The sequence below is a fragment of the Sycon ciliatum genome, chromosome 1, assembly GCF_964019385.1.
Source record: "Sycon ciliatum chromosome 1, ocSycCili1.1, whole genome shotgun sequence".
Taxonomy (NCBI): Eukaryota; Metazoa; Porifera; class Calcarea; order Leucosolenida; family Sycettidae; genus Sycon; species Sycon ciliatum.
In genome coordinates this window covers 62,684,935-62,711,255 of record NC_088643.1, presented here as the reverse complement: position 1 = coordinate 62,711,255, position 26,321 = coordinate 62,684,935, and the positions used below count along the sequence as shown (strand labels likewise).

General features: G+C 50.1%; 1 protein-coding gene across 1 annotated transcript in view; it reads left to right on the top strand.

Annotated features, from left to right (window-relative positions):
* Positions 1-26,321, top strand: part of LOC135804784 (phospholipid-transporting ATPase ABCA1-like) — a 77,786-nt gene that overhangs the window by 27,443 nt on the left and 24,022 nt on the right. Inside the window, exons 20-31 of the mRNA XM_065318739.1 lie at positions 188-295; positions 1,502-1,584; positions 2,686-2,824; positions 3,126-3,330; positions 3,605-4,034; positions 4,341-4,472; positions 6,866-6,946; positions 9,930-10,129; positions 10,377-10,537; positions 10,919-10,964; positions 23,393-23,578; positions 26,197-26,287. Coding sequence (XP_065174811.1) covers positions 188-295; positions 1,502-1,584; positions 2,686-2,824; positions 3,126-3,330; positions 3,605-4,034; positions 4,341-4,472; positions 6,866-6,946; positions 9,930-10,129; positions 10,377-10,537; positions 10,919-10,964; positions 23,393-23,578; positions 26,197-26,287 — 1,862 coding nt within the window. The remainder of the gene's footprint in view (positions 1-187; positions 296-1,501; positions 1,585-2,685; positions 2,825-3,125; positions 3,331-3,604; positions 4,035-4,340; positions 4,473-6,865; positions 6,947-9,929; positions 10,130-10,376; positions 10,538-10,918; positions 10,965-23,392; positions 23,579-26,196; positions 26,288-26,321) is intronic.

Sequence of the window (26,321 nt, the reverse complement as noted above, 5' to 3'; positions counted from 1 at the left end):
GCCAAAAGTCCACTTTGGTTTTACGTGCACTTGACCGACCTCATCCACCCAGTCCGTATAAGATGTGCACTTTATGTGTATGCATCTGCGTTTACGTGTGTGTGTGTGTGTACGTGTGTGTACGTGTGTGTGTACATGCATGTTTGTGTATGTGCATCTGTGCATGCATGTTCATGTGTGCGTGTAGTTCATGAAAGTAATGGGTTTGCGTCCCAGTGCTCACTGGATAGCCTGGTTCATCACTAGCTTTGTCTTGATGAGCGTGTCTTCACTGCTGCTGACCGTGGTGCTTAAGGTATGTGGCTACGATGACGCATGTGCATGCTGTGCTCCTTGTGCATCACTGTTCATTGTCCTGTATCGTGTGTAATGTGTACTGCACCCCTGCCTTGACGCTCCAGTACAATGTATCCTGCGCCATGGATATGGTATATCCATGGCCTGGATATGGTATATCCAGGCCATGGATATGGTATATCCATGCCATGGACATGGTATATCCAGGCCATGGATATGGTATATCCAGGCCATGGATATGGTATATCCAGGCCATGGATATGGTATATCCAGGCCATGGATATGGTATATCCATGCCATGGATATGGTATATCCAGGCCATGGATATGGTATATCCAGGCCATGGACATGGTATATCCAGGCCATGGATATGGTATATCCAGGCCATGGATATGGTATATCCAGGCCATGGATATGGTATATCCAGGCCATGGATATGGTATATCCAGGCCATGGATATGGTATATCCAGGCCATGGATATGGTATATCCAGGCCATGGATATGGTATATCCAGGCCATGGATATGGTATATCCAGGCCATGGATATGGTATATCCAGGCCATGGATATGGTATATCCAGGCCATGGATATGGTATATCCAGGCCATGGATATGGTATATCCAGGCCATGGATATGGTATATCCAGGCCATGGCTATGGTATATCCAGGCCATGGATATGGCGTACACGCAGCAGTGATGTATAGGCTTTCAGCTGAGATTTAAAGGACTCCTTGAAGTACAGTACTATTACCTTGAATGGTCTCTAAATGTGTAATGTGATCTGCTAAACATCAATGTTTTCTTTGCACATGTACTCCTGTTTGTCTCCGAATCTACCCAAATTGTAGACTTTGTGCCGTCCCAACAATACACTGTCCATATTGCTTTCTTATTCCGTACCTAATGTTGTGTACAGGAAATCGCGTCGCATGCCGGTCATGGTGAATTGTTGACTTAAGCTCAACTTCTTCGCCATGCCATGTGGCCGTAACCTCACGTGACCGTCACCTCACGTGACCGTCACCTCGCGTGTCTTTGCACTTAGATCTACTATTAGTCTTAGTTAGCCTCAAGATGTGTAAAAAATACACTCCAACAGCTACCAGTATGCCTCTCATCGCCTGCTTGGCAAGGAAATTGTTTAGCTGTCAGAGGAGTTTGCATTTTTCTTTGCTGTTCTCTTTGCTTTGCTTTGTGACCAGGCTGGTAGTGTCCTGGAGCACATCGACTTCCTTGCATTCTTCCTCTTCCTGGAGCTGTTCAGTATCGCACTGATTGGTTTCTGGTGAGTATGTCTTTTCATCAGGATCATCATAACGAGCCTGCTTTAGCTAGTTGGTGCATTGTCGGCCAGTGAAATCCGCTCAGGGTAATGACAATGACAATGGTGTGCACAGCCCAAGTATGAAGTATGCTGTGCCCTGGCCTTTGTTCTAGTAGATCTTAGTTCTCAATGACCGGAGCTGTGCGACTGAAAGCATTCTGCCAGTGCACATCAGCATGCAGAGAGGCATAGAACAATGCCGGCCCATCCAAGCTGTTGGTCCTCTCGGGCATGCTTTGCCTACAGTGTGATCAATGGACAGAGCTTGTGCGTTCTAATTCTACTTGTGGGTTTGAAGGAGAAACCTTCCGTCATGATCAGAAGACAAGAGAAAAAGAAGAACAACTACAAGAAGAGGCATACCCGATATGTAGTCTTGACTATGCCCTCACCTATAACTACTATCAAGAGTATATAAGCTCCCAAGAGTGTGAAACTCTGCATATGGGGTATCTGAGGGCGAAAACTCACATCACGTGTCTCGGGTAGGTTTTGTACTATGTACAACTAAGGATAGCGTGCGCGCAATCCAAAAATCTGCCATGATCACGCTGGCGAGTTGTATACGTGCAGTGAGTTTTTGCCAGTGAGTGCTTTTATTATTACTCCGCTGCTCGCTAAAAACAGGCTGGAAACGTACAACTGGGACACTACACCACGCGATGTGAGTTTTCGCCGCCGGCAAACCCCATAGAAAGGGTGTCAGGGGTTGCACACTCTTGGGAGCTTATATACTCTTGCTACTATCATTTGGCTACAACCCTGCATACTGGCAATCAGCTTCACCAACAGGACCTTTGTTTCCGAGAAGGTCATGGCATGCAAAACTGCACCGCTCTCTGGCGGGAGTATTCCGACTGTATGCGCGCTTTGTGCATGCCTCTCCGTGTCAAATGATAGATGCCCCGAGCCATGGGTCCAGGGGCAGACGTGAGCTCGACTACAATAGAAAACAGATGCTGTCTAAACGACTTGCAGTTGAGAAATTACAGAAATGACGGTAGTTCTGATCACCTGGGATATTGTCTTACCTAGGACTTTGTCTTGTTTGTGTTGTTCCAGCTTTCTCATCAGCACATTCTTCTCCAATGCAAACCTGGCTGCATGCTGTGGTAGCCTGCTATTCTTCGCCTGCTACCTGCCATACGCTGCTGTTTCCCTGCAAGAGGAAGATGCCGATTCGGTCCAGAGGGGCTTTGCGGTGTGTTATTGAGGGCAGGGATGTGTGTGTGTGGGGGGGGGGGCATGATATTGCATGCATGTGCATCCGCTGTGGTTTGTTTGCGTCCATTTTGAGCCGGGACAGGCAGTCTCCTGTTTTAGATGTGTTGTGTACGGAGTATGTTATTCTGTTCTGTTCCCTAGTAGATCTTCACTCATGCAGGGCGGTATATATTGTATATCTCATGCTCAATGCTGGGCTGGTATCTGTGTTTCTAGCAGCAGTTGCATTGAACCATCCCCGTTGACTTCTCGTTGTTCTGTGGCATCTCTGTTGACAGTGTCTGCTGGCGCCGTCCGCATTCGGCCTCTCAACCAGCTACATTGCCTACTACGAGCAGCAAGGCGTTGGGTTGAACTGGAGGAACATGAGGGACAGTCCGCTGTACAATGACTCGTTCAGCTTCGTTGTTTGCTGTACCTTCTTGGCTCTGGATGCGATCATGTGCATTGCAGTCGCCTGTTACCTGGATCTTGTCTTTCCTGGTAGGTCTGATTATAAAGCATGGCTCATTCTATGCTTTTGCATTGTCAACACGAATTGAAGAGCTCAGCAACTTCAAAGTCACTGAACGCTGACCAATCTTTTAAATGTTTTGAGGCTGGATGAGCTGAGTCAGTGGGATTGGATTTCTTTCATGTTCATATAGCAGTTGTGCCAAGTCGTAAGTATAGTGTTTTCGGTAGAGTCTACCACCCCTGGTCTGATGGTACTGACTGGTGTCCATTTTGCACTTCTTGTTGTTGTTTCACCGGTCAGGCAAGTATGGGGTAGGAGTGAACTGGAATGCACCGTTCCAACGTTCATTCTGGATCTCCAGCAAGGGCTCCGACAAAACGGACAAACATCTTAGGAGGGTGAGCCATGCCACTTCAGCCTGCACCCTGAACCAGCCCCTTGTCGATCCCGACGGTTCGCCCACTGATGCATTTGCTGCTGGTGAAAGCCGAAGCCCTTCACCGATGGCTTCAGCTGTTTTCGGCAGTGTGCCCGCCAACGTGGATGCAGACCTGGAGTCGGAGGCTGAGCCGACACACTTGAAGTGTGGCGTCGCTATCCACCAGCTCGTGAAGGAGTACACCAGCAAAGAGTCCACCAATCGTGCCGTCGACGAGCTGTCTCTCAACTTTTACGAAGGCCAGATCACCTCCTTCCTGGGACACAACGGAGCTGGCAAGACAACCACGATGTGAGTTGAAATCTGTCTTCTCCTTTCTGTGCTTGTGCTTGCGTTCATCCTTCAAGAAACTAAATATCCCGTAGTGTGCATCGAGCCTTGAAGAAAGAGACTAGCGGATTGCTTGGAAGTTGTGCAGTTGTATGCAGGTCACTGATGCCTGGACGGAGCAGATCCTAGAACAACGATGGTGGCTCATGCATGCTCTTCTGTGCGTCTACCTGTTTCGGGAATTTCCACAGAGGATAGTGTGCACATCCTGCTTCTAAGCGTGGCAAGCCTTGGCCACTATCCCAACTTATTGTCTTGTGTGCTCAGGAACGTGCTGTCGGGAATATACGAGCCAACTAGTGGCTCGGCGTTTGTTTACGGTCAGGACATTCGCAATGAGATGAGCGCCATTCGACACTCGCTCGGCATTTGTCCACAGTACAACATTCTCTTTGACAAGTAAGTCTTCTCGATCTGTTCCTTTTCGTATCAGTAGTATTGTATGTTCATGTCCACATCTTCTTGTATACTTCAACAGAAATATACTGCGCACATGTTGTTCAGTCAGTGGTCACGGTTTGCTTATAACCTGAGAGTGATACTACATGTAGTAGACAAAATGCCAGCGGTATTTCACCACCCTTGCTTATGACCATGCTGATAGTGTAGAATGTACTTGTACGCCAGCAGTCTCATGATGCAGTGTGTTGATTGTAGTGGAACTACTACTACTATGCAGCGAACTAGTCCTCACGCTCTGGCATGCGCAATCAACCACAACACCAGTTCTCGGTTAGAAAAGGTTTGTAAAAAGAGAGATAGAATGTATGATCTGAACACTTCCAAGCAGGCAGTAGACTGACTCCCCTATCTCAGAGATAAGACCGGAAAAACTAACAGGGAACTCCTCGCGTGACTCGGAGATCGTCAGCAAGCAGCGGGAGCGAGGATGAAAGCAAAGACAGCCAGGTAGGGATACAGAAGCCATGCAGCGTGACAGGTGAACAATGGACACAGCAGTCCATGGTGAAACAAGACACCTAAAGGATAGAGTGAATTACGTGCACAGCATGAACGGGTCATGACTCATCTATGTCTGGAATGACAGCATAAGGCAACAACACTTCTGGGAGAGCCAGACAACAAGAATACTAACACCACTCATCAGAATAGAAGTACTAGCAGAAAGACTATAATAAGTATTGGCAGGACTATTGTTACTATAACAAGTCGGTTACAGTTCCTCTTCACCATCGGGTGTCTGGAGGGGGTTGGTTGGTTGGTTGGTTGGTTGGTTGGATTTATTTAAAGTCGTACAACAAACAGGCATATATATCTGCCTCCTTATATGAAGACGACTTCTGGCAGTAAAACATTTAAAAAAGAAAAGGAGAAAAGAAAAGATAAGATCAAGAATGTATAGACTGAGCATACAGCTAGCAGGAGACTGAGCGGGTGGGGGTGTTATGGCACCTGTTACAGCGTGGTGTTTATGTACTGGCTACTGGCGGGGCATTTTGATTGTCTTAACCATTTCCAAGGGCCATTTTGAGCCCTGTTCTATTCCAGGATTGCGTCATAGCATAGACATGTTGGGGAACCAGGGTGGCACCTGAGTACAATGTGTTCTTTTTACAGCTGCTATGTCGAGGTACTGGTCTTGGACTATTGATGTCATATTCACTTACCAGGCATCGTTTGGAGTGCGGATTCAACTCATCCAAACAACAGCAACAGCATTATGGAAATTCATTTCCCCAACAACATCAACAGCATTATGGAAATTCATTTCATCTCTTCCTTGACTCAACTATGATCTTGGCTAGTTGGATTCCACATCTGCTGTCTGATCGCTGTACTGTTCAACTTGCAACTTCACGTCTATCTGTGAGGCCCGTGAGACATCATGCGATGCTGGATAGTTCAACCAGAACCTGACCTGGTAGAAGTCACTTATATCTCACGTATTGCATGACTGTTCTCTTGTCAAATTAGGATCTGCTTCGAAGTACAGTGTAACCTCAGCATTACATTAAATGATTGAAGTACCATGGGTTGTACTATACATGTTGTCTTGTTGTACTATACATGTTGTCTTTGCACGGGATGTAAAGTACAAGACCCTGTACATGTACATCCTTTTCCAGTCAGTTGACTGTGGGTACAGAGTACCTCCTCACTTGCCCAATCTCCAGATAGCTACTAGTAAGCTGTTTCGATTTTGTTAGGTCTCATCAGCGGAGCGGCTCAGAGTGACTGGCCAAACCGATGGCAATGAACTGAATGAAGTGTAGTGAACAGCAAGGAATGTTCAACCGGCTCAAAGCATCAACGTCAGAGTGTTCTAACTGCGAAAATACAGTGAGCTGCTTTGCACGAGGGCAGGCAACCTTGACGGAAACCAGGAGGGAAAGTTTTTGATTTTTAGTTTTTTATGTCCCTTCCTTCGGGGTACATTATGCTGAAGTTCCGCTGCAGCCTATCATTTCTCTGACGATTTTACAGATGTAACAGCTATTTTCATGCACTTTGATCTGGAGCACTATTGGAATAAAGCACAGCAGTTCTGTGGTACACTGCTGGAGTGACAATTATCTCCACAGCCGCATGAAGCATTTTGCCTGTAGGTATTTTAAAAGTCAGCAGCCCGGCCAGACGCGTACAGTAGTGACTCCTATACGCTTTCATTTCGACAAGCACCCGGCCGGCGTGTTGTGTTGCACCGTGATGATGATGATGATGGTGGTGGTAATGTTCAGTGGTCTCTTCTTTGTGTGTCTGTGTGCGAGCGGACGCACACTTGTGCATGCGTGTGTGTGGATGTTTTTTTCGTGTGTGCATGCTTCTTCCAGGCTGACTGTCGAAGAACATTTTCGTTTCTACGCGTCTATGAAAGGTGTGTCGGCGAAGACAATTGACCAAGAGATCCGAGGGTAAGTTCACCATGTCTTGTCTACATACTGGTAGGTAATTAAAATGATGTATGATACAGTGAGCTTGGGGTGTTGAGAGTACAGTAAAACCTGGTGTAAGCGACCTCTGGGTTTAGCGACCACCTGCTATTAACGACCGTTTCTCCATGCACCGACAGTTCTACACAGACACACTGTGTGACCTGGCTTTAACGACCGCTTTTGCTTGCACCGTGGGGTGGTCGCTTATACTGGGTTTTACTGTACTGGTGGGAGAGCTGTATTCACACATTGAGACCTACAAATATAAGATACAGGTACATGTACGAAATCGTTTCACTGCCGGCATGCTGAAAAAACATTTTACTGAACCAGTCTGAATTGTAAAAGGAAAAAAACTAGTCTTGAAAGGATAGAAACGGGTATCATTCCAAATAGGACACAACCTCGTATTCAAGCTTGAAATCTTTTCAAGCCTGAATACGAGGTTGTGTCCTTTTTGGACACATGATTACCATGGTGACGCTAGATGGAGCATGATCGGCTCGTGCTCCATATATCTAGCGTCACCATGGTAATCATGGTTACTGCTGTTACCACGGTTGCTATGGTTACTATAGAAGTGGATGCCTGAATTTGCACTTAGATTACCTGCAGGAGCTGGCTGGCATCAATTAGTGTTGAACCAGAGGCGCTAGGCACCAGAGCTGGTGACATCATCCGTCAAGAGGGGGAAAAACAAAAATATAAAGATTTCATTCACTTCAAACGAGGTCAAAAGACCGTAAACCAGGAAGAATCTGCAAGAAACAAGAAAAACATGACAAGCAAGGTCCCGGGTGCAAGTCCTGGTGTAGTTGGCATTTTTTCTCTTTTCAGGCAGTTCGCTTTCCCAGCTGATCCTTTGAAACAAGAAAAAACAAAAATTACCAAATTTGCCAAAGTAAAAATTCTGAAAATTAGCAAGCAAGGCAAGGTATGGGGGACACAATGATAGCACTAAAATATCAAGGTGTGATTTCTCACGAAAGCGTGCACAAAACAGGGGTATGACAACTAAGCGTTGCATGTGGGTATCAGCAACAACAATGTGAGAATAAAGAAGATACATACATGCAACGCTTAGTTGTCATACCCCTGTTTTTGTGCACGCTTTCGTGAGAAATCACACCTGGATGTTTTAGTGCTGTCATTGTGTCCTCCTTTCCTATAAATCCTGAGTACTGTATTTCCCCAATTGTGAGTCACACTCGATTATAAGGCGCTAGGCGCACCCCCATTTTCAGGTCTGAACCATATTTTTTCAATATAATTATTCACTTCAGTAGAACGTCATGCTCGATTGTAAGTCTTTGTTGCCTCAAGTTAAGTGTAAAAAGGTGCGACTTATATTCGGGGAAGTACAGTTTATTCACTCCCTTTTAGCCTTTGCATGCTGTTCACAGAGCTTTTCCAAAGAGAGACAAGATTTAGGCTTCTTCACCTCTTGTCATATAAATTAACTTTGTTGAATGTGGCACCAGCAACATTCAAAACAAATCCAGAAGGAGCCTCATTTTCTTTATCTACCTCAGACTCAACGTCAGCAGCAGGCTCAGCAGGAGAAGGGGCAGCAGCAGCAAACTGTCGTGAGAGACACAAGAATCAGACTCAGAAGCAGAAACAACAGGCATGGAAGTGGTGGACAAATCTGGCTCTACAGGGGTTTTTTTTATCAATAGCTGCTCCTAAATTTGAGGACTCAGATGGCGAAATTACATCATAGGCAGTTAAGGAGTGAACATTTTTGTGCCCCGGAACACTCATTCTGCCGACTCTGAACACCAGCCTCTTTCAAGTGAACAATGCTTTTAGCTCTTACACAGTGATTCGTGTACTTGCCATCTAATCCAGCCAGTTTGCACAGAAGTTTCATCTTACAATCCAACATGTAGTGCGAGAGGGGTGATCTGATAAACCGAACCTGCCCATTGCTTGTGAAGGACTGACCTGCTGGAATTTTTGCCCTTTGGAATATCCGATCGACACCAGCGTTGAGCTTACTGAGAAACCTCTTGAAAACGGATACTTGTTCAGGATCATCGATGCACCGTGAAGAGAAAACAAGACTTACCTCCACGCAAGCAGACATGTGTGGAGATGATAAACCACACGTAGAGCGTTAGCTTTCTGGGGTCGAGTGTGGTCATCACCTCAGCGAAGAACTGCTGCACCTTGTGCCAGTCGGTATCCGAAGTGGGCATTTTATGTTGGACTGCAGGCTCGGTACCTTTCTTTGCCGATCCAAGAGGATGTTGGCCGCCTTCAATGGGGGTCATTCGCGATATTGAATGGTCTGCCCAATAGTTGAAGGCGGAGGTTGATTGCAGACCTTGTTGCGCCTATACATGTACTGGTAATCCAAGCCATCTTGCTTCTTCGCGTCGACAAAGAAGCCTTGCCAATACTTAGAAAGGGTTTCCGCATCTATCTCTTTGAAGTCAGGTGGTGTTCCATTCTCCTTACAGACGACTGTGAACTAGCGCCTGCACTGAAAGTGATAGAATGGAGGCAGTGTGTGCGCAATGTACGATGCAACTATTGCATTACCTACAATACACGTATGTGTGAATGAGTGCACTGTACTACTCGCTCATACGCATACTATCGCTACACCAACTTAATATACGTCTCACATTAGAACAGTTCTAACGCCTCAAACCAGCCGAGACAATTGTTTCTCACATGGGAGCTGGGTATACATGTACGAGAAAATAGAGAAAAAAACACCTCTGTCTTGTGTTAACTAGTATGGGAATATAAACACTACGACATCGGTGTTTATTCTATACGTACAGCACACAAGAAAGAATATAGTATGCACATGCGGATAACAGGATGCATATATGGATACACAAACCGTGCTTCCTTTGGAGACTAGTTGAACAACTGACTTAACTGTGCGGCTCGGATATATTTCATTTATCAATGTTTGTATTCGTGTGTTCCCCCTTTTGTCCTGCAGTTGGCTGCAGGAAGTTGGTCTTGCAAATAAGCGTAATGTTTCAGCTTCAGACTTGTCCGGTGGAATGCAACGGAGGCTGTCCATTGGCATTGCATTCGTTGGCGGCTCACGGACAGTGATACTGGATGAGCCTACTGCTGGCGTGGATCCATACTCCAGACGCTGCATCTGGGATGTTCTCGTCAAGTACCGCAACCAAGGTAATGGCCCTGTGTTGTGCAGAATGTACCAGTATCCTTGCTCTTCTTTTTTTTATAAGGGGGGGGGGGGTTACACATAGCATAGACCGTGGTAGTGTTGCTGCGCTGCTGTCACTGTCCTGTGGCGATGGGGGATGGCAGTTGAGTTTATAGAAACTTTGTCTGAATCTATCTTCTCTCACTCACTCCCCCCCCCCCCCCCATCTCTCTCTCTCTCTCTCTCTCTCTCTCTCTCTCTCTTCTCCAGGACGGACCATTATCCTGTCAACTCACTTTATGGATGAAGCTGATATTCTCGGTGACCGCATCGCTATCGTAGCGCATGGCCGGTTGAAGTGTGTCGGCTCGTCGATGTTCCTGAAGTCGTGTTTTGGCACTGGGTATACACTGACACTTGTCAAGGCTAAGGTATGCTGCCCACTACAAGCGTTGAACTGTCCTGAATGGAATAGTTGATTGGAGACACTGTGACAGGCATGCATGGTGTTTGTGCACGCACATGCTTGCGACACGTATGTCTGCATGTATGAGTGAGACACAGCATGGTTTTAAACATGTGGCTGATCCAGGCAAGGACGTGTTTTCCCTCTCATGGACAACCCCTCTTGAGTGCGTCCAGGTCATCCTATTATGTGTTGATAGCAACATCAGTAAGAAAGGTGGCTATGGCGAACATGGAGTACCTCTCTGCAGTGCTGACATTCTATTGACAACAGCACAATCTGTACCAGCAAGGCAGCAATACGACCGTCTCTTTCTGCTTTGTTGTATTGTGTTGCATTGCTACAGTCAGTCAGCGGCCTTGCAGAAACACCCGACTTTTCGGCTGAGAGCGGTAAGTTCATGTCACTGTGTTTTTCCGTCTTTTTTGTTTAGCTCATTGCACGTGACATTGATGGCAGAGTCTAGTAAGACTGAGGACTGCTGATTACTAGTACCTTTTGCCTCGGTCTCTGTTTACAGGTGGAGTCCTGGTACAGTAAAACCGACCTCCAGTTTTAGCGACCTCCTGCTTTTAACGACCGTTTTGCCATGCACGGACAGTTCTACGCAGAAACTGCACCTGATACAGCGACTGCTTTGCGCGACCAGCAACCGACTTTTAGTGTACCAAGTGCCATATCTGACCTGCATACAGGACAGTTGAGATGGCTGATCCTCCGTTTTCAGCATGGTGGAAACCGGTGCTGTGAGACGGGCTGCACGAGACGCACGCTGTAGCTTCAGCTGTCCAAGCTTTGCAGCAGAGCTAGTCTTCGACTTTTTCTGTTGCTTGTACATTCGCTGAAAATGACCAATGCCATTACAAGAGTTGCACTTCTTGCCCTTGGCAGGACAAACGAATTTTGTGTGCTCAGAGCGACCACAATTCGGGCAAGTGGACTTGGTCGCACTTGACGTCTGACTTGGCTTGGGGCCAGCTGGCTTGTGACACTTCTGCTGCTTATATGTCGACTGCTTGGCAGCACTTGCCTGGAGGCCAGGACTGGGCATGTGTGCCTTTGTGTGGTACGCTGCTTCCTCCGTCCGACAGAGGGTGACGGCCTGGTCGAGTGTGAGATCACGAGTTGCGAGCAACTTGTGTCGTGTCTCGTCGCTCCGTATACCAATTACTACGCGGTCACGTAGAGATTCCTCCTTGAGGTTACGTCCGAGGCCTTTACACTGCGTACAGCAGCGAGCGTCACAAGTTTGACATAGATTGTGTGACAAGAAGTCACATACACGCACTTTGCAGTTCACATAGGGCAGTGTAAAATGCATCAAATGACTCTCCAGCTTGCTGGACTTGCTGATGAAATTCTATTCGGTCCAATAGCGGATTGCGTTGCCGCCTGATGTGTGCCTGAATGCGCTCCAGCATCAGGTCGACGTCAGCTGAGGTCCGCGAGGTGGACTGAGGCTGCGATGGTGATGGTGACCTGCTCTGAACATTGTTGAACAGATCTTGCATCGCCTTATCACGAGCCTCAGCTGCACGCATCTGCTGCTCTATAAATTTCATCAGTACACCCATTTGAGATGCATGCTGTCGCTTGTTCGCGGAGGACAGGTCAAATCCGGTATCGTCCTCTGATTGTTCCATTACGATTAGTCACTCGTCCACGAGTACGAACAAATATGGTGGTTTAGCGTGTGCGCTAAGCCCTGTTAACGAACGTGGAACATCTACCACTCATACTTAGTAACGGTTTCTCGATTGGCCACTCCTCTGGTATCATGCATTCAATCTGTCAATCATCCGTCTAGTCTCTGCAATAAACAATTTGTCACCCTGTACCTACAGTCTTGTTGCGATGCTGGGGAAACAGCTGGTCCGTTTGCTGAGCCGCCATATCAGTTGTTTCAAACCTCGGGTTTGGGCCTGATCCCAAAATCCAATGGCAAATTTCGCCTCATCCATGACCTATCCTCCCCCACTGGCTGCAGTGTCAATGATGGTATTTCCCGGGAGTCATTCAGCTTGGCGTATGACACTGTCGATTCGGCTATCTCCTATATCATGAAGTTAGGCCGTGGTTGCTACCTGACCAAAGTGGACATTCGAAACGCCTTCCGATTATGCCCTGTTGCCCCCTCTGACTGGCACTTGTTGGGTATCCTTGGGATGGTCGTTACTATTTCGAAAAAGTCCTCCCGTTCGGCCTTCGGTCAGCTCCGTACATATTTGACAAGTTTTCATCTGCCCTTCATTGGGTTCTGGAGGACACATGCCGCCTTCCCCATCTCATTCATTATCTGGATGACTTCCTGAATGTATCGCCTCCCAGTCCTCCTCTTGCCCAGCACCAGAAGTCACTACTGCTCGACCTGTTTGCATATTTACAGGTCCCAGTTGCACCTGAGAAGGTTGATGGCCCCTCTACCGTTCTCACCTTCCTGGGCTTAGAGCTGGACACAATGGCTCTGGAGATCCGCCTTCCACCCTCCAAGCTGACTAAGCTATCTACCACCGTGTCGGCCCTCGTCCAATCCGGCCGGGTTCAGAAACGCGACCTCGCCTCCGTATTGGGCAAACTCTCGTTCGCGTCCAGAGCTGTACCAGCTGGTCGCACATTCCTGAGACGCCTGTACGACCTGGACAGAGCAACTCGATCAACACCATTGCACCAATGGCTACGCATTTCGGCATCGGCAATGGCAGACCTGTTAACCCGACTGCTGCATGGACGATAAGTGCTGCGAATAGTGATCATGCGCCCTGGCCTGAGTAGCTCGCTTGGCTAATTGAAAGTCTGCCGACCTGGGCCACATTATGTTGCTAAGGCATGCACAACCCCAGTCACAGCGCGCAAGTTGGTTGAGTTTGGCCGTCAGGAGGCCAGCGCAAGGTATCCGGGGCGCGGGTCTGATTCCAGCGAGGGGCAATGTGGTACCCCGCAGCGCAAGGGTAGCGTGATACCCTAAGCCAGCGTGCGTGCTGCATGAGTAGCGTGATACTCGCTGAGCGCTTTTGCTGTTGCCTAGCAACGCGTTTCTGTCTTTCCTGGGCCCCCAACGCATGTTGGGTGGCCCTGCGCATGACTGCACGTTGTCATAGCAACCTTGGAAACCTCAAGCCGGTTACCAACAAGCTAGGAATCAGACCAAGCCGCCGAATGCCCCCAAATTCCGCGTTGGTCAGCCGAATGACCTTAGTGTGGTATTCAAGCGCTTCAGCTACATGTACGTAGTTCAAATGCGTGCCCTTCGCATGTTTGTTTTCCCTTAGTGACACCGAGAAGGGTTTGAATCGCATGTAGTCGGAGCGTGCGTGCACACATGGGGTGTCCCACACCGCCATGGCATGGGGTGTCCCACACCGCCATGGCATGGGGTGTCCCACACCGCCATGGCATGGGGTGTCCCACACCGCCATGGTCTGGGGTGTCCCACACCGCCATAGCATGGGGTGTCCCACACCGCTAGGTGGGAGCTATAGCACAGCAACAGAGTGGTGCAGATAACTTATCATAAGTATCAGAGGCGTGCGTGCACAGTCAGTGCTAGAACGTGAGTGCATACGTCCGCGAATGGGCGTATCAGCGTGTGCGCAGCGTGTGTACCTGCATGCATGCTTGTGCGGTGTCAGACTGTGGGTGCGTGTACGCGTGCATGCATGTGTGTGTCCATGCGTGGGTGTGTGTGCGTGCGTGTGTATGTGTCTGCGGGTGCGTGTATGTGGGTGTGGCTGTGCGCGCTTGCGCGCCTGCGGACGGCGAACAGTTACTTTCCACAGCGTACATAGTTCTTGTAGCAGGCACTTCGCCATCTGCCGAGTTTCATGATCTCGGATTCGGTGAAGCCGCTCATTGCTCCTGTGGTTGCGGCTCCGGCTCTGAGGCCGTGCAGGGAATACTGGATAGGTGGGTACCCTGCGCTGCTCAGTAGCTGACGGATTAGACGGGTGAGTCTTGGTGCAGTTAGGAACTTGCCACAGCTGTCAACGAACAGTGGTCTATTGGGCAGGTTGGGGCGTCTTGATAGATAGGTATGCATGGCTTTGACCGGGCAAACCGTTGAGTTGGTGGTTGTGAGCCGGACGGAGTGACCCTTGCCGAGTTGGTCGGTCTTGGACTTCTTGATTGTGACCTGTATTGCCTGCGGCGTGATGGAGAGGTCTTCTGTTCGGAGGCCACCGTCTGACATGGTCGTGGCGGTTGTGGAAGTGTACTCACTTGCCCGGAGACACGCAAAGAAGCCCAGGCAAATAGCTGCCCATACCATGGCTCGGTCGGTCGCGTTGAGGTTAGACCGTATCAGGGCCCTGCGCATAGCTGCCATGTGGGGCAGGAGGATTGGCTTACTGGCGTTTTTAGTTCGGTTGGCCTGTGCACGTGCCACTCCTTGAACTGCGAGGTCCACTCTTCGCGACGAGAGATCTTTGCCGTTTTCTTTGGCAATTGCCCGGATCGCCGACACATACAGGCGGACGGTTGACGCGGCATGTTGACGCGCCAGGTAGGCTACAAACGCCAGCATGATGGTGTCTGTAATCACCTTGGTGCCGACTAGTTGGCAGAATTGGTGCAGTCGTTTCCAGGCTGTCGCGTATGTGGCACGTGTGGACGCTGACAGGCCTAGCCACTGGTAGGCCTGACCCTCCAACATCAGAGGGAGTAGGTGCTCTCGGGCACCGGAGATGGCGTGTCTTCTGCTGTGGGTGCCAGTCGGCGAAATCGGGCCATCTGAAACCGAGACAGAGAGTCAGCAATCGCATTGTCAGTGCCGGGGATGTGGGAGACTATGACGTGAAAGTTCGGGGCACTTTGTGCGTGAGCGGAGCCAGATGTCGCATACGCTACGGTTGTCGCAGTGGAAGCGGATGCGCTTCAGATGCAGCTGCGGTGCCCATGTGGATGCTGCGGCCACGATGGCAAAGAGCTCCATCCACGCGATGGATCTCTGGGATTGGTGCCTCTGCCAACGGTGTTGGAGCCACCGGCCGGCGAAGAAAGCACCATAGCCGATGGCTCCAGATGCGTCCGTGTAGAGGTCCATATCGGCGGCGGCTGACCACGTGGGTTCTAGGAAGAAGGCGACGCCATTCCAGGCAGGGAGGAAGTCAAGCCACCACTGGATGTCTGCTTTGGCGTCTTCTGTGATTCTGATGTAATCGTTTGGATGCGGGACCGTCGTGCTGAGATCAATGAGGCGGCGCAGAAACATGCGGCCCGCAGGGACCGCCTTGCAGGCAAAGCTGAGGTGACCTATCAGGGACAACAATTCAGATTTGCGGGCGGTAGGGCGGGTATGTTGCCAAGCCTTGAGGGCAATGAGAAGGTCTTCTAACTTGTCGGATGGGAGGCGGATTTCGAAGCGCTCTGTGTCCAGCATGACACCGAGGAATGTCAGGGTTGTACTAGGGCCTTCCACCTTTTTTGGATTGACCGGGAAGCCTAAGTCGTGGCAGGCTACCAGGGCACGGTCAAGCTGGTGCTGTGCGCCGATAGAGTCCGTCGCTCCACCAAGGTAGTCGTCTAAGTAGTGGATGACTGGGGCTACGTCGAAGTTGTGCGACATGACCCACTGGAGGGCGTCTGCGACTTTGTTAAACAGCGACGGTGATGAGCGAAGGCCGAAGGGTAGGCATTTGTCCACGTAATATTGCCCGCGCCAGAACAGGCATAATAGTTCCCAGTCCTCTTTCCGTACTGGACAAATGCGAAATGCGTCTTGGAGGTCGACCTTCCACAGATGGCAGCCACGGCCTAGGGACCGTGCGAGATTTACGCCGTCGTCGACCGAACAGTACTGTACAGAGAATTTGTCGACAGGGATACCATCGTTCACTGAGTGGCCCTGTGGTGCTGACAGATGCATAATCAAGCGCCATTTTTGCACCGACCGTGACTTCTTGGGAACCACACCCAAACCGGAGACCTGTGTAAGTGTGAAGGGGGGCTCTTGGTAGGGACCGGCCATGCGACCTGCGGCAATTTCACGACCGATGGCAGCATCGACAATGTCAGGGTGCTCAATCGCTGATTTGAGATTACGAGAGACTCGGAAGGTACGGGGACCAGCAAACCCAATATCGAACCCGTAAGACAAAGAATGTATTACGAATGAGGCAAAAGCCGGATCAGGATGCTGACACAAAGCGTCCTGCAGGTAAGAAACGTTAATGGGGGTTACAGGCGTGTGCAAGTGGATTGGCTCGTGAGCGAGGGTGCGTGTAGGAGAGATGTGAGCAGCTGGGCAGAGTGTGTGAGTGCTATTGGCCTGGGTGAGTGTAGAGTTACCGGTGAGTGACTGGAGTGACCGAGTCTCCAAGCTGGGCAACTGCGAGCTATTGGTCGCGGCTGGCGGCGGCTGGCTTTCCTGGGCATGACTTGGCGGGGTGGCTGCCAAAGCATGTGCTGCACTGGTGGCCGTAGCGACAGGCTGCGCGTTGGCAGCGGCCTTGGTTGTAGTCGCGGCAGACAGCTGGGGCGTTTGGGTGAGCGGTAGCCCCTGACCGCTGTGCCGGAAAGGGGCGTTTGGCTGCTGGCCCGTCAGACAGTGAAGCTAGGCTACGGGCGCGGGGGCAGCGAACTGTTAAATGACCTTGCCGGTTGCAGTGACGGCAGGGAGGCAGGATGGAGTTTGTAAACCACTCCGACCAGAGTTCCGGATCTGACGTGGCAAGGCTAGATTTGCTGCGTGCAGCTCTTGCACGGAACGACATGTCGAAGCCAGACCACGCACCGAATGTATAGCGTGCGGCCGCTTTCACGATTGTGCTTTGGTACTTGAATAATTCCGGACCTCTGCCGGGGTCGTGGTGGAGGGCTACTTGGGCGAAGGCTGAGAACGCCTCCAACCACGATGTCAAGTCTACAACTTTCTTTAGACGGGATGACGACGACATGGCAGATGGCACAAGGGTGATGTGGTCCCCCGTCCCCTGCAGGGTGAACCCACTGTCCGGACCCATGCTCGTATCAAAAGCCAGCTCTCCCAGTACCCTACCAAAATCAACGTACTCACGTTTGATAATCTTGTCCGTGAGATGGTCGCTGAGGGCAGGTAATGGGATGGATGGTGGACGCTCTGGGGCGAGCAAATCGCCGTCCAGGAAGAGACTCTCCTGGTCTGGTCTTAGTGCTGAAGCCAGTGAAGGCTGGACATATTCAGGCTCAGAGTCAGGCACCACAACATCACCAGAGACTGGACCAGCCCGCTGTGCTGCTGTTGCTGCTGCTACAGTTGGCTGTGCATGTGGAGGTACCACCGGTAGACCCATCGAAGTTGTCAATGACGTCATGCAGGACGCCACTGCATCTTGCACGACCCGAGAGATCTCGGCAGATTGCTGCGACGTGAACGCGGGCGACGAGTCAGGCTGGGTCGCGGCCGCGGGGCTTTGAGTGGCCGGGACTGCAGGACTAGCCCGCCGACGCGTGGTCTTTTTTGCGACCTGGCTCGTAGACTTAGCTTTGTTTCTTGCCTGGGCCGACAAATGCTCATGCAGACGGCTCACCTGGGCTCTAAAATTGCCTGAGCAAGAAAGCCCCAGTTCTCGCAGTCGAGTTTCAACTCCGTCGACTTTGAGTTGGCGGAGATCGGAAAGTGATGGCACGGAGCTCATGGTGACGGCTCAGGATCTCCTGCGACTGCGGAACTTTAGAAATTTCAAATCTCGCCGAGTAATTGCAACAAGGAAGAAAGAAATTGCAAAACAGTTGGATGCACGCAGCAGCACAGCTAGCAAGAGAAAGAGCCGTGGATGGGTTTGTTCCTGTTTTTGATGGCTGTGGCCATCCGTTGGCCCAGCGGTCTCGTGTGAGTACGGTGTTTGTTCGTGCTGCCAGCTCGCGCCCGGCATTTGTTTGCGCTGGCAGCTCGGGCCCGGTGCGCGAGTGAAACCGAACCGTGACAAAGGCTTTCGCTCTTTAGTGCTATTGACTGGCTTTTCATACGATGCCTATTGATGTCTAGAGACATGCTGTCTAGCCTTCCCCTAGTACGCATTCACGGGGCTTTGTTGAAGTTCGTGCCGTGAACTGCCAAAGGGAACTGTTTGAATGGTGCTGGGGCGAGTGCGACATTACGGCGTCCCTGCAGCCGGCCTAATCGCGTTTGTCGCCACAACCGATTTTGTGGTGGGCAGAGGCCCTGATCATATGGAATAGGAAGTCATTCTTCCTGGTGGATGAGTGGACGCCAGCCCCCGACATGCAACTACAGACTGATGCCAGCGGCACTCACGGTTATGGTGCCTTCTACAACGGCCGGTGGCTGAGAGGAGAGTGGACAGCCCAGAACGAGAACGAGAACATTGAGTTCAAAGAAATGTATGCTATCATAGTTGCCTGCGCGACCTGGGGTTCGGAGTGGAGCAGGCGACGCATTCAGTTTCAGTGTGACAACAAGGCCGTGGTGGACTGTATACGCTCCGGTACCTGCCGTTCACCGCCAGTCATGACACTTATCCGGGCATTGTATCTGCTGTGTATTGAGTAGGGGTGAAACGGTTCCATGTTTTTCATGTTCGGGTACCCGAATGCCAGCATTGTTTCCCACGGTTCGGGTATCGGTTCCATGCACTCTTTTCTCCAGACCGACAAAATGCGTTCGCGACAATTATTTTTTAGAAAAAACATTTTTACGAGCAAGAATGAGACATCGGAGAGTCCAAGTGCGAAGAAGATAATGACCAGAGAACTCTTTGGAAGAGTGGGGATCGTAAGGTAAGACAATTAAAATCTTGAGTAGACTTGACGTGTACATGTATTTGTACGAGAACGAGATTTTTCGAGTTTCGGTTCGAAATTTGACGGAACGGGTACCCAATTCTTTTCAGCTGGCGGTTCCAAAACCGGTTCCTTACCCGAACCGTTTCACCCCTAGTATTGAGCATGACTTCTTGGTATCAGCTGTCCACATTCCTGGTGTCACTAACACTGTCGCCGATGCATTGTCTCGCAATTTGCTGCAGGTATTCAGGCGCCAGGCCCCGGAAGCAGCAGCCGAGCCAGATCAGCCAGTCTTGCCAACTCTCCGCTGACAGACTCCGTGCTACAGCTAGCAGCACTGGCAATAGCACCATCCTCCCGCCGGACGTATTCTACCGCCGAGACCCGCTACTTCCAGTTCTGCCAAGTGCATGCCTGCAACCCATTGCCGGGCGACGACTTTACTTTGTGCTATTTTGCTGCCGAGTTGTTCAGGACTCTTCAGCCTCGATCTGTCCGTGTCTACATGTCGGCAATCCGCAACCTTCATGTGGAACTTGGCTTTGCTTACCCGTCGGGCCCAACAACTCTCCTCGCTAGGGTCCTGCGGGGCATCGACAGGTCGTCATCGACACAGCGTCATCGTCTGCCGATAACCACTCCACTTCTCAGGGAGATCTGCCGGCATGTTGCCGTTCCACGCATGCGGCACCCTCACGACAAGGCCATGCTAAGGGCAGCTTTTTCCTTGGCGTTTCATGGGTTCTTCCGTTGTGGAGAACTGACTGCTGGCCTGAGGCGATGTGATGTGACGATCAGTACTGACCAGCGGTCGTTATCGGTAAACGTGCGCTCATCTAAGACGGACCCCAACAGCACGGGCCACACAGTATTGGTTGGAGCCAGCACGGACGCACTGATCTGCCCAGTGCAGGCCATGGCAAACTACCTGGCGTTTCGCCCCGGCGGCGACCATCTGTTCACTTATGCTAATGGCCAGCCGCTTACAAGAAATGCAGTGTCCTCTGAACTGCGCAACCTGCTGCCACTCTGTGGGGTCGCGGACCCGAGTGCATATGCCAGTCACTCTTTCCGGATTGGCGCCGCAACATCAGCGGCCATGGCAGGTGTCCCCGAACACATCGTCCGTATCATGGGCAGATGGCGCAGTGATGCGGTCCACCGCTACATCCGGTCTGCTACAGCTGACACCCTGCGAGTGTCACGTCAATTAGCTGCAGTTCAAAGTCATCAATGGTAGCTGCGGGTTAGTGACCACATTGTGCCTGAACTGCTTAGCTTTAGCTTTACATTGCTGCTGTCAGTACAGCACAATACACCAATCGTATTTCATTATTACTCTCATGCCATATTGGGGATATTGGGAACGGGCAGTCTATCTCCGCAGCTGGCTCCTTTCAATCACTACCGGTCGCAGCTCCTGCCCACGGCAGGCCGACCGTCTCTCGTTCACACTCTGTGTGCTCCAGGTCACAGCTCCTGCGCAGAGCAGGCCGACCTGTCTGTCTCTCTCTCTCACACACACAATGTGTGCACCGGGTCACAGCTCCTGCGCAGAGCAGGCCGACCTGTCTTTCTCATGCACGCCAGCTGCTCCGCCCAATATCCCTGATATGCCAACCAGAAAACAATGTGTTCTGAGCCGGGTGCATGCCTGTATGTGGAGAGTGCGTTAATGGTGGTTTAGCGTGTGCGCTAAGCCCTGTTAACGAACGTGGAACATCTACCACTCATACTTAGTCTGATGATCATGCATCTGATTATGATGTCATTGCTATACATGCGCATGTGCAGCGCGCGCCACTCTCCCACGCGTGCTTTCCAAATCTTGCTTTAGAGAGAGAGAAAGAGAAAAGAGAGACTCCTTTGTTACTTTTGCTTTCCGACGACTTGACTGTTTACTGTTTTGTCCGTCAGTTGTCAATTTCCCCTTCCCTCCCAACCCCATTCGACTGGGAATCACTATCTCTCCGTCACTGTCACCATAATTTCCTCAATAACAGTGTCAGTACAACTCTTGTCAATATACTTATATCGGGTGAGGGCAGTCTATCTCCGCAGCTGGCTCCTTTCAATCACTACCGGTCGCAGCTCCTGCCCACGGCAGGCCGACCGTCTCTCGTTCACACTCTGTGTGCTCCAGGTCACAGCTCCTGCGCAGAGCAGGCCGACCTGTCTGTCTCTCTCTCTCACACACACTATGTGTGCACCGGGTCACAGCTCCTGCGCAGAGCAGGCCGACCTGTCTTTCTCATGCACGCCAGCTGCTCCGCCCAATATCCCTGATATGCCAACCAGAAAACAATGTGTTCTGAGCCGGGTGCATGCCTGTATGTGGAGAGTGCGTTAACACTAAAATAATTCAACTGAGACAGAGTTTTGATCGCCGGAACTACTACTTCAGAAGTAAAAACAACTGGGCCCATGCAAGCACTTCAAGGTGCGGACATAAGGCACGGACATAGAAAGGAACAAGTTCACTGCGCCATGATACGTTACTATTTATTCGATGAAGACTTGGAAACGGAAGCAAAACCAGGGATGTGTGCGTCATGAGAAAACCAACAGGAACCAGAAGCACACTCGACTAATACGTGTGTGTGTGTGTGTGTGTGTGTGTGTGTGTGTGTGTGTGTGTGTGTGTGTGTGTGTGTGTGTGTGTGTGTGTGTGTGTGTGTGTGTGCGTACGTGGAATACAAGTATGACGTAATGATTCTGACTAATGAATATAGATACGCATCAAGAACTTTCTTTCAGGATAGATTTCAGTGTAACGATTCTCATATAGCAATACGTGATAATTCGAACCTCAAACTGGTGATTGCTTCCTAATCAGAAGTCCCGCGAAATCCACTTACTGGTACAGGTCTACTCTCCATATAACGTAATCTCTGGGACCACGCAAAAATTATGTTATACCGAGAGTTATGTTATGTAGAAAACCGTGTGTAAAATACAATATGTACCTCAAAATGAAGGGTATTACAAGGCGGGTTCAACCGTGCAAACATATACACACTGTACCACCATCGACATCAGATACCATCAATGCCGCAGATATATGCACAATAGGACTAAACTGGCGAGCTACGGCTACAGCTTGATTGTACCACGCATGTGATTCTACGTTGTATCGAGAGTGTGCACGCCGGGGACCGCGCCGTAGGGTGCGTTATGCCGAGGTTTACGTTATGTAGGACTAAACTGGCCTAAACTGCCCGGCTACAGCTACCGCTTGATTGTACCGTGCACGTGAATTTACGTTGTATCGAGAGTGCGCACGTCGGGGACCGCGCCATAGCGTGTGTTATGTCGAGGCTTATGTTATGTAGGATTACGTTCTGTAGAACAATATTGTATGGGAGTGATTTTGTTTCGGCGCGGGATTTGATTTTTTACGTACTAGCAAGGTTTATGTACAAGTGAGAGTTGTTATATCGAGAGTAGACCTGTACATAGGGAATGTATAGCATTCCAGCTGGCAATTGGAAGTTGACAAGTCCTACTTTGAAGTCCACTGTACACTGCACTAGTCGGTTCGGTGTGGGTGAGAACGTTGTACTGGCCAGTTTAGGCCTCGGTTAGGGTGCATGAAATCTGTGCCTATGGTGCATATCACAACTCTGTGTGACAAAGCAAGTATCTTGATGTACAGTCAACTTCGCTTATAACGACACTCGGCGGGACATCAAACAAGTGTCCTTATTCGCGAAGTGTCGTTATACCCGAAGTCTCATTATATGTATTACAGTTGGAAGGGACTTTGCTCTGGGCATGGAAATGCTGTCGTTATTCGCGAATTATCGTTATATCCGCAGTCGTTATTAGCGAAGTTGACTGTACATGTACCCAATGGTTTACGGGCACATGTTGTCACATGTTTGGATAATTAGAATGACCGCATACATTGTTCTATTGGGACCCACCACGGCACGGTGCAATGGTTTGCATCCAGTGAAATTAGTTTTGTTCTCATGTTGCATATGCTCTCAGCACCATGCAGCTTCCTCCTGTAGTGCTTACGTTTGTGCTTTGCTGGTGCGAGTGTTCTTAATTCATGATCTGTCCCCCCCCCCCCCCCTGTCTGCATGTCCCTTCACAGATGCAAACAGTGAAACTACATCGCAAGTCTCATCGGTGCCGACTTTGCCGCACATTCAGGAAGAAACTCAGCCTTCTCAAGTTCTCGACGTGACCCAGGAGCAGAGGAGTGGGGATAATGAGGACCTCAATGCGGACTCTGCTGTACCCATGAATGCAGAAGATGAGGGCCGTGTCGTGCCGACAGGTTTGTGCCGTGTCCTCCTCTGCACGTTTCTGTCTATCCTGCACGCCGCTCTTGAAAGTACCCTGCTGCGTATGCTTGTTCTGATATTTGCTGTGACTACCAAGAGTGCATGAAACCAAGAGTACATAACCCCCCAAGAGTGTGCAACTCCACCATGGGTGCTGTCCCGACAGAATTTCAAGTTGATATCATCGTTATGATGCAATGCGCACTGTACATATGAAGGGCTCCAATTCAAAACGCAATAAAGACCAAACCGGAGTTTTTGTGTTTTTTTTGTCACGAAAGAATTCGTTTTCACACCACGGACGTCTGTGTGTTGGTTTTACGGGCCAAAACGCGATACATCCCAGTGAAAATGATGCCTGAAGTTTGTGTTCTTCTGAAAAACGCGATAAAAGCCACTGATGCTGAAAAAGAAAAAAATGAAAAAATGCACCTCCTGAAATTTCCACAAAATGGATTTATCTCGTTTTGAATTGGAGCCCTTCATATATTATCTGAGGTATTCTGAACCTGTGGTGGACAAAGCCATATTTGATCCTGTACAAATTAGTTCAAAGAAAACGCGTGATGTTTTGACACTCCGTACAAATGTCGTAAATCACTGGTGCGAGGAGTATTGCATCATAAAAATGACGTCAACTTGAAATTCTATCGGGACAACAGGGTATGCGGGGAGTTGCACACTCTTGTGGGGTTTTGTACTCTTTGATGAAACCAAGCGGGTGCAGCACGAATGGGTTGCTGCCATGGCGAAATTCCAGGATTACATCATTTTAGTGATGTAGTGCGTGCAAGCAGGATTCAAGCAGGTCTCCTGCTGCACGACTACCACGTAGTTCTATGCACCACACCACTTCCCACCACCTATCTGCGCCATCTCATAACAGCCACCTTCACTTCCTTTCCCCAGGAGACTCCCTTTGATAGGCATCCATTTACCTCTGGAGAATCCTTGAAAATATAATATCAATGTTATAATCTATGATGTAATCTAGGAATTCCGCCATGACAGACACCCGTGCAGAAAAGTCCCAAGCTGCACACTCTGGGTTTCATGTACTGTACTGTTGTCACTCCTGCCACTACTGGTGCTATCAGGCTGCCATGGTTACAGGAGTGCAGCAAGTGAAATCCAACAGCCTCATGAATATACGTGTCCCTTGCTTCATGGTCCTAGCAGTACAAACACTATCTATGCAGTGAATGAAGCTGAGCTGCTCTGGTTTATTCGTAGCTGTAAGGCCAGATTTCAGTCATGTCTAGTCTGCTTGCCCTTGTTGAGTACATCTCTCAGTAGCCTGCACATTTGAATGCTGTGATTGAACTGCGCAATTTGCTCATGTCGCTACACACACATGCACACGCACACACACCTTGAACTTGCCCATTGCCGTAGGCAATGATAGCGAAAGGACTAATTCAGCGGCAACCGTCAGAAAGGTTCGTGGCGCTTGAGATCGCCGGGGCGGCGACACGTCTTCCCGCATACGCAACGATATTCTGGCTCGGCGGAGACATCACGAGGCTGAGGACGACGGTGAATAACCTCCCTCCACTCCGAGCAGTTCTGGGCAGTGTCGAGCCGTTCCTTCTCCGGGACAGGTGGGTGAATGCGGTTAAAATCGTCCACAACCACATCCCGCCAACGCTTGCGTGGGCTGTGCTGAGGTCAAGTTGCAGGGAGCTCCCCAAACAGGGTACACTTAGGCAGATGGTCATCATCCATGCGGCCAATATGGCCGAGCCATCGTAGCCGACGTTTGCGGATGATATCGCCGATGTCCGAGTCAATTCCGAGGTCCTTCGCCAATGTTGAAGAAGTGACTCGATCATCCCATTGCTGGTGTCTCGAGATGCCGACAATAGCCCGCACACACTGATGGTGGAATGCGTTAAGACGGCGCAGATCAGGAGCCTTGGTCGTCCAGGTCTCTGCTCCATACAACAGGGTCATAAGAACGAGAGCCACGTAGACACGACGTCGGCATCGGAGGCACAAGGAGCGGTTCCCGAAGACAGATGCCCGCAAGCAGCCAAACACTCGAGCCGCCTTAGAAATCCGCGACTGCACATCATGCGTACAAAGACCGTCCCGGTGAATCACGGACCCAAGATATGTGAATTGGTCAACGGCGCCGATGGTTCCATTCCCGAGATGAGCAAGCTCACCGGTGGGAGTATTGATTGACGCGGCTTTGGTCTTTGTCAAGCTGACGGTCAATCCCCAACCAGAAGCACAGGCCACAAACGTCTCTGCGCATCTGTCAAAGGATGCCTTGGATGTGGCGTATAGCGCAGCATCATCAGTGAACTGCGACTCGGTTACAGTGAGACGCTGCAGACGTGACTTGGCAGTTCGGTCGCCAACCAGCTGCACACCCCCACCCCCATCACACACGCGCGCGCGCGCACACACACACACACACGCGCGCGCGCGCGCCCACGCACACTGGAGGAGGATGAAAATAGTTTGCAGTCGAAGCCTCCCCTTGATTCCTGTCGAATACGTACGTCGCTGGTGAATATTCTTGCCGGTATGAAAATGCCGCCCTTACGTCATGTTGAATACTTTCACTCTGCCCTTACTGTGTCCTCTTACTGTGACCTGGCAGCATTCTACCGAGAGACAGTGTTTGAGGCCATCCGTGCTCAGCTTCCTGGCACCAGGTTTCTTGAGGACATTGGAGATGAGGTGTCCTACAGGTGAGCTGAACTAGCTGTGCTTGGTGATCCACTT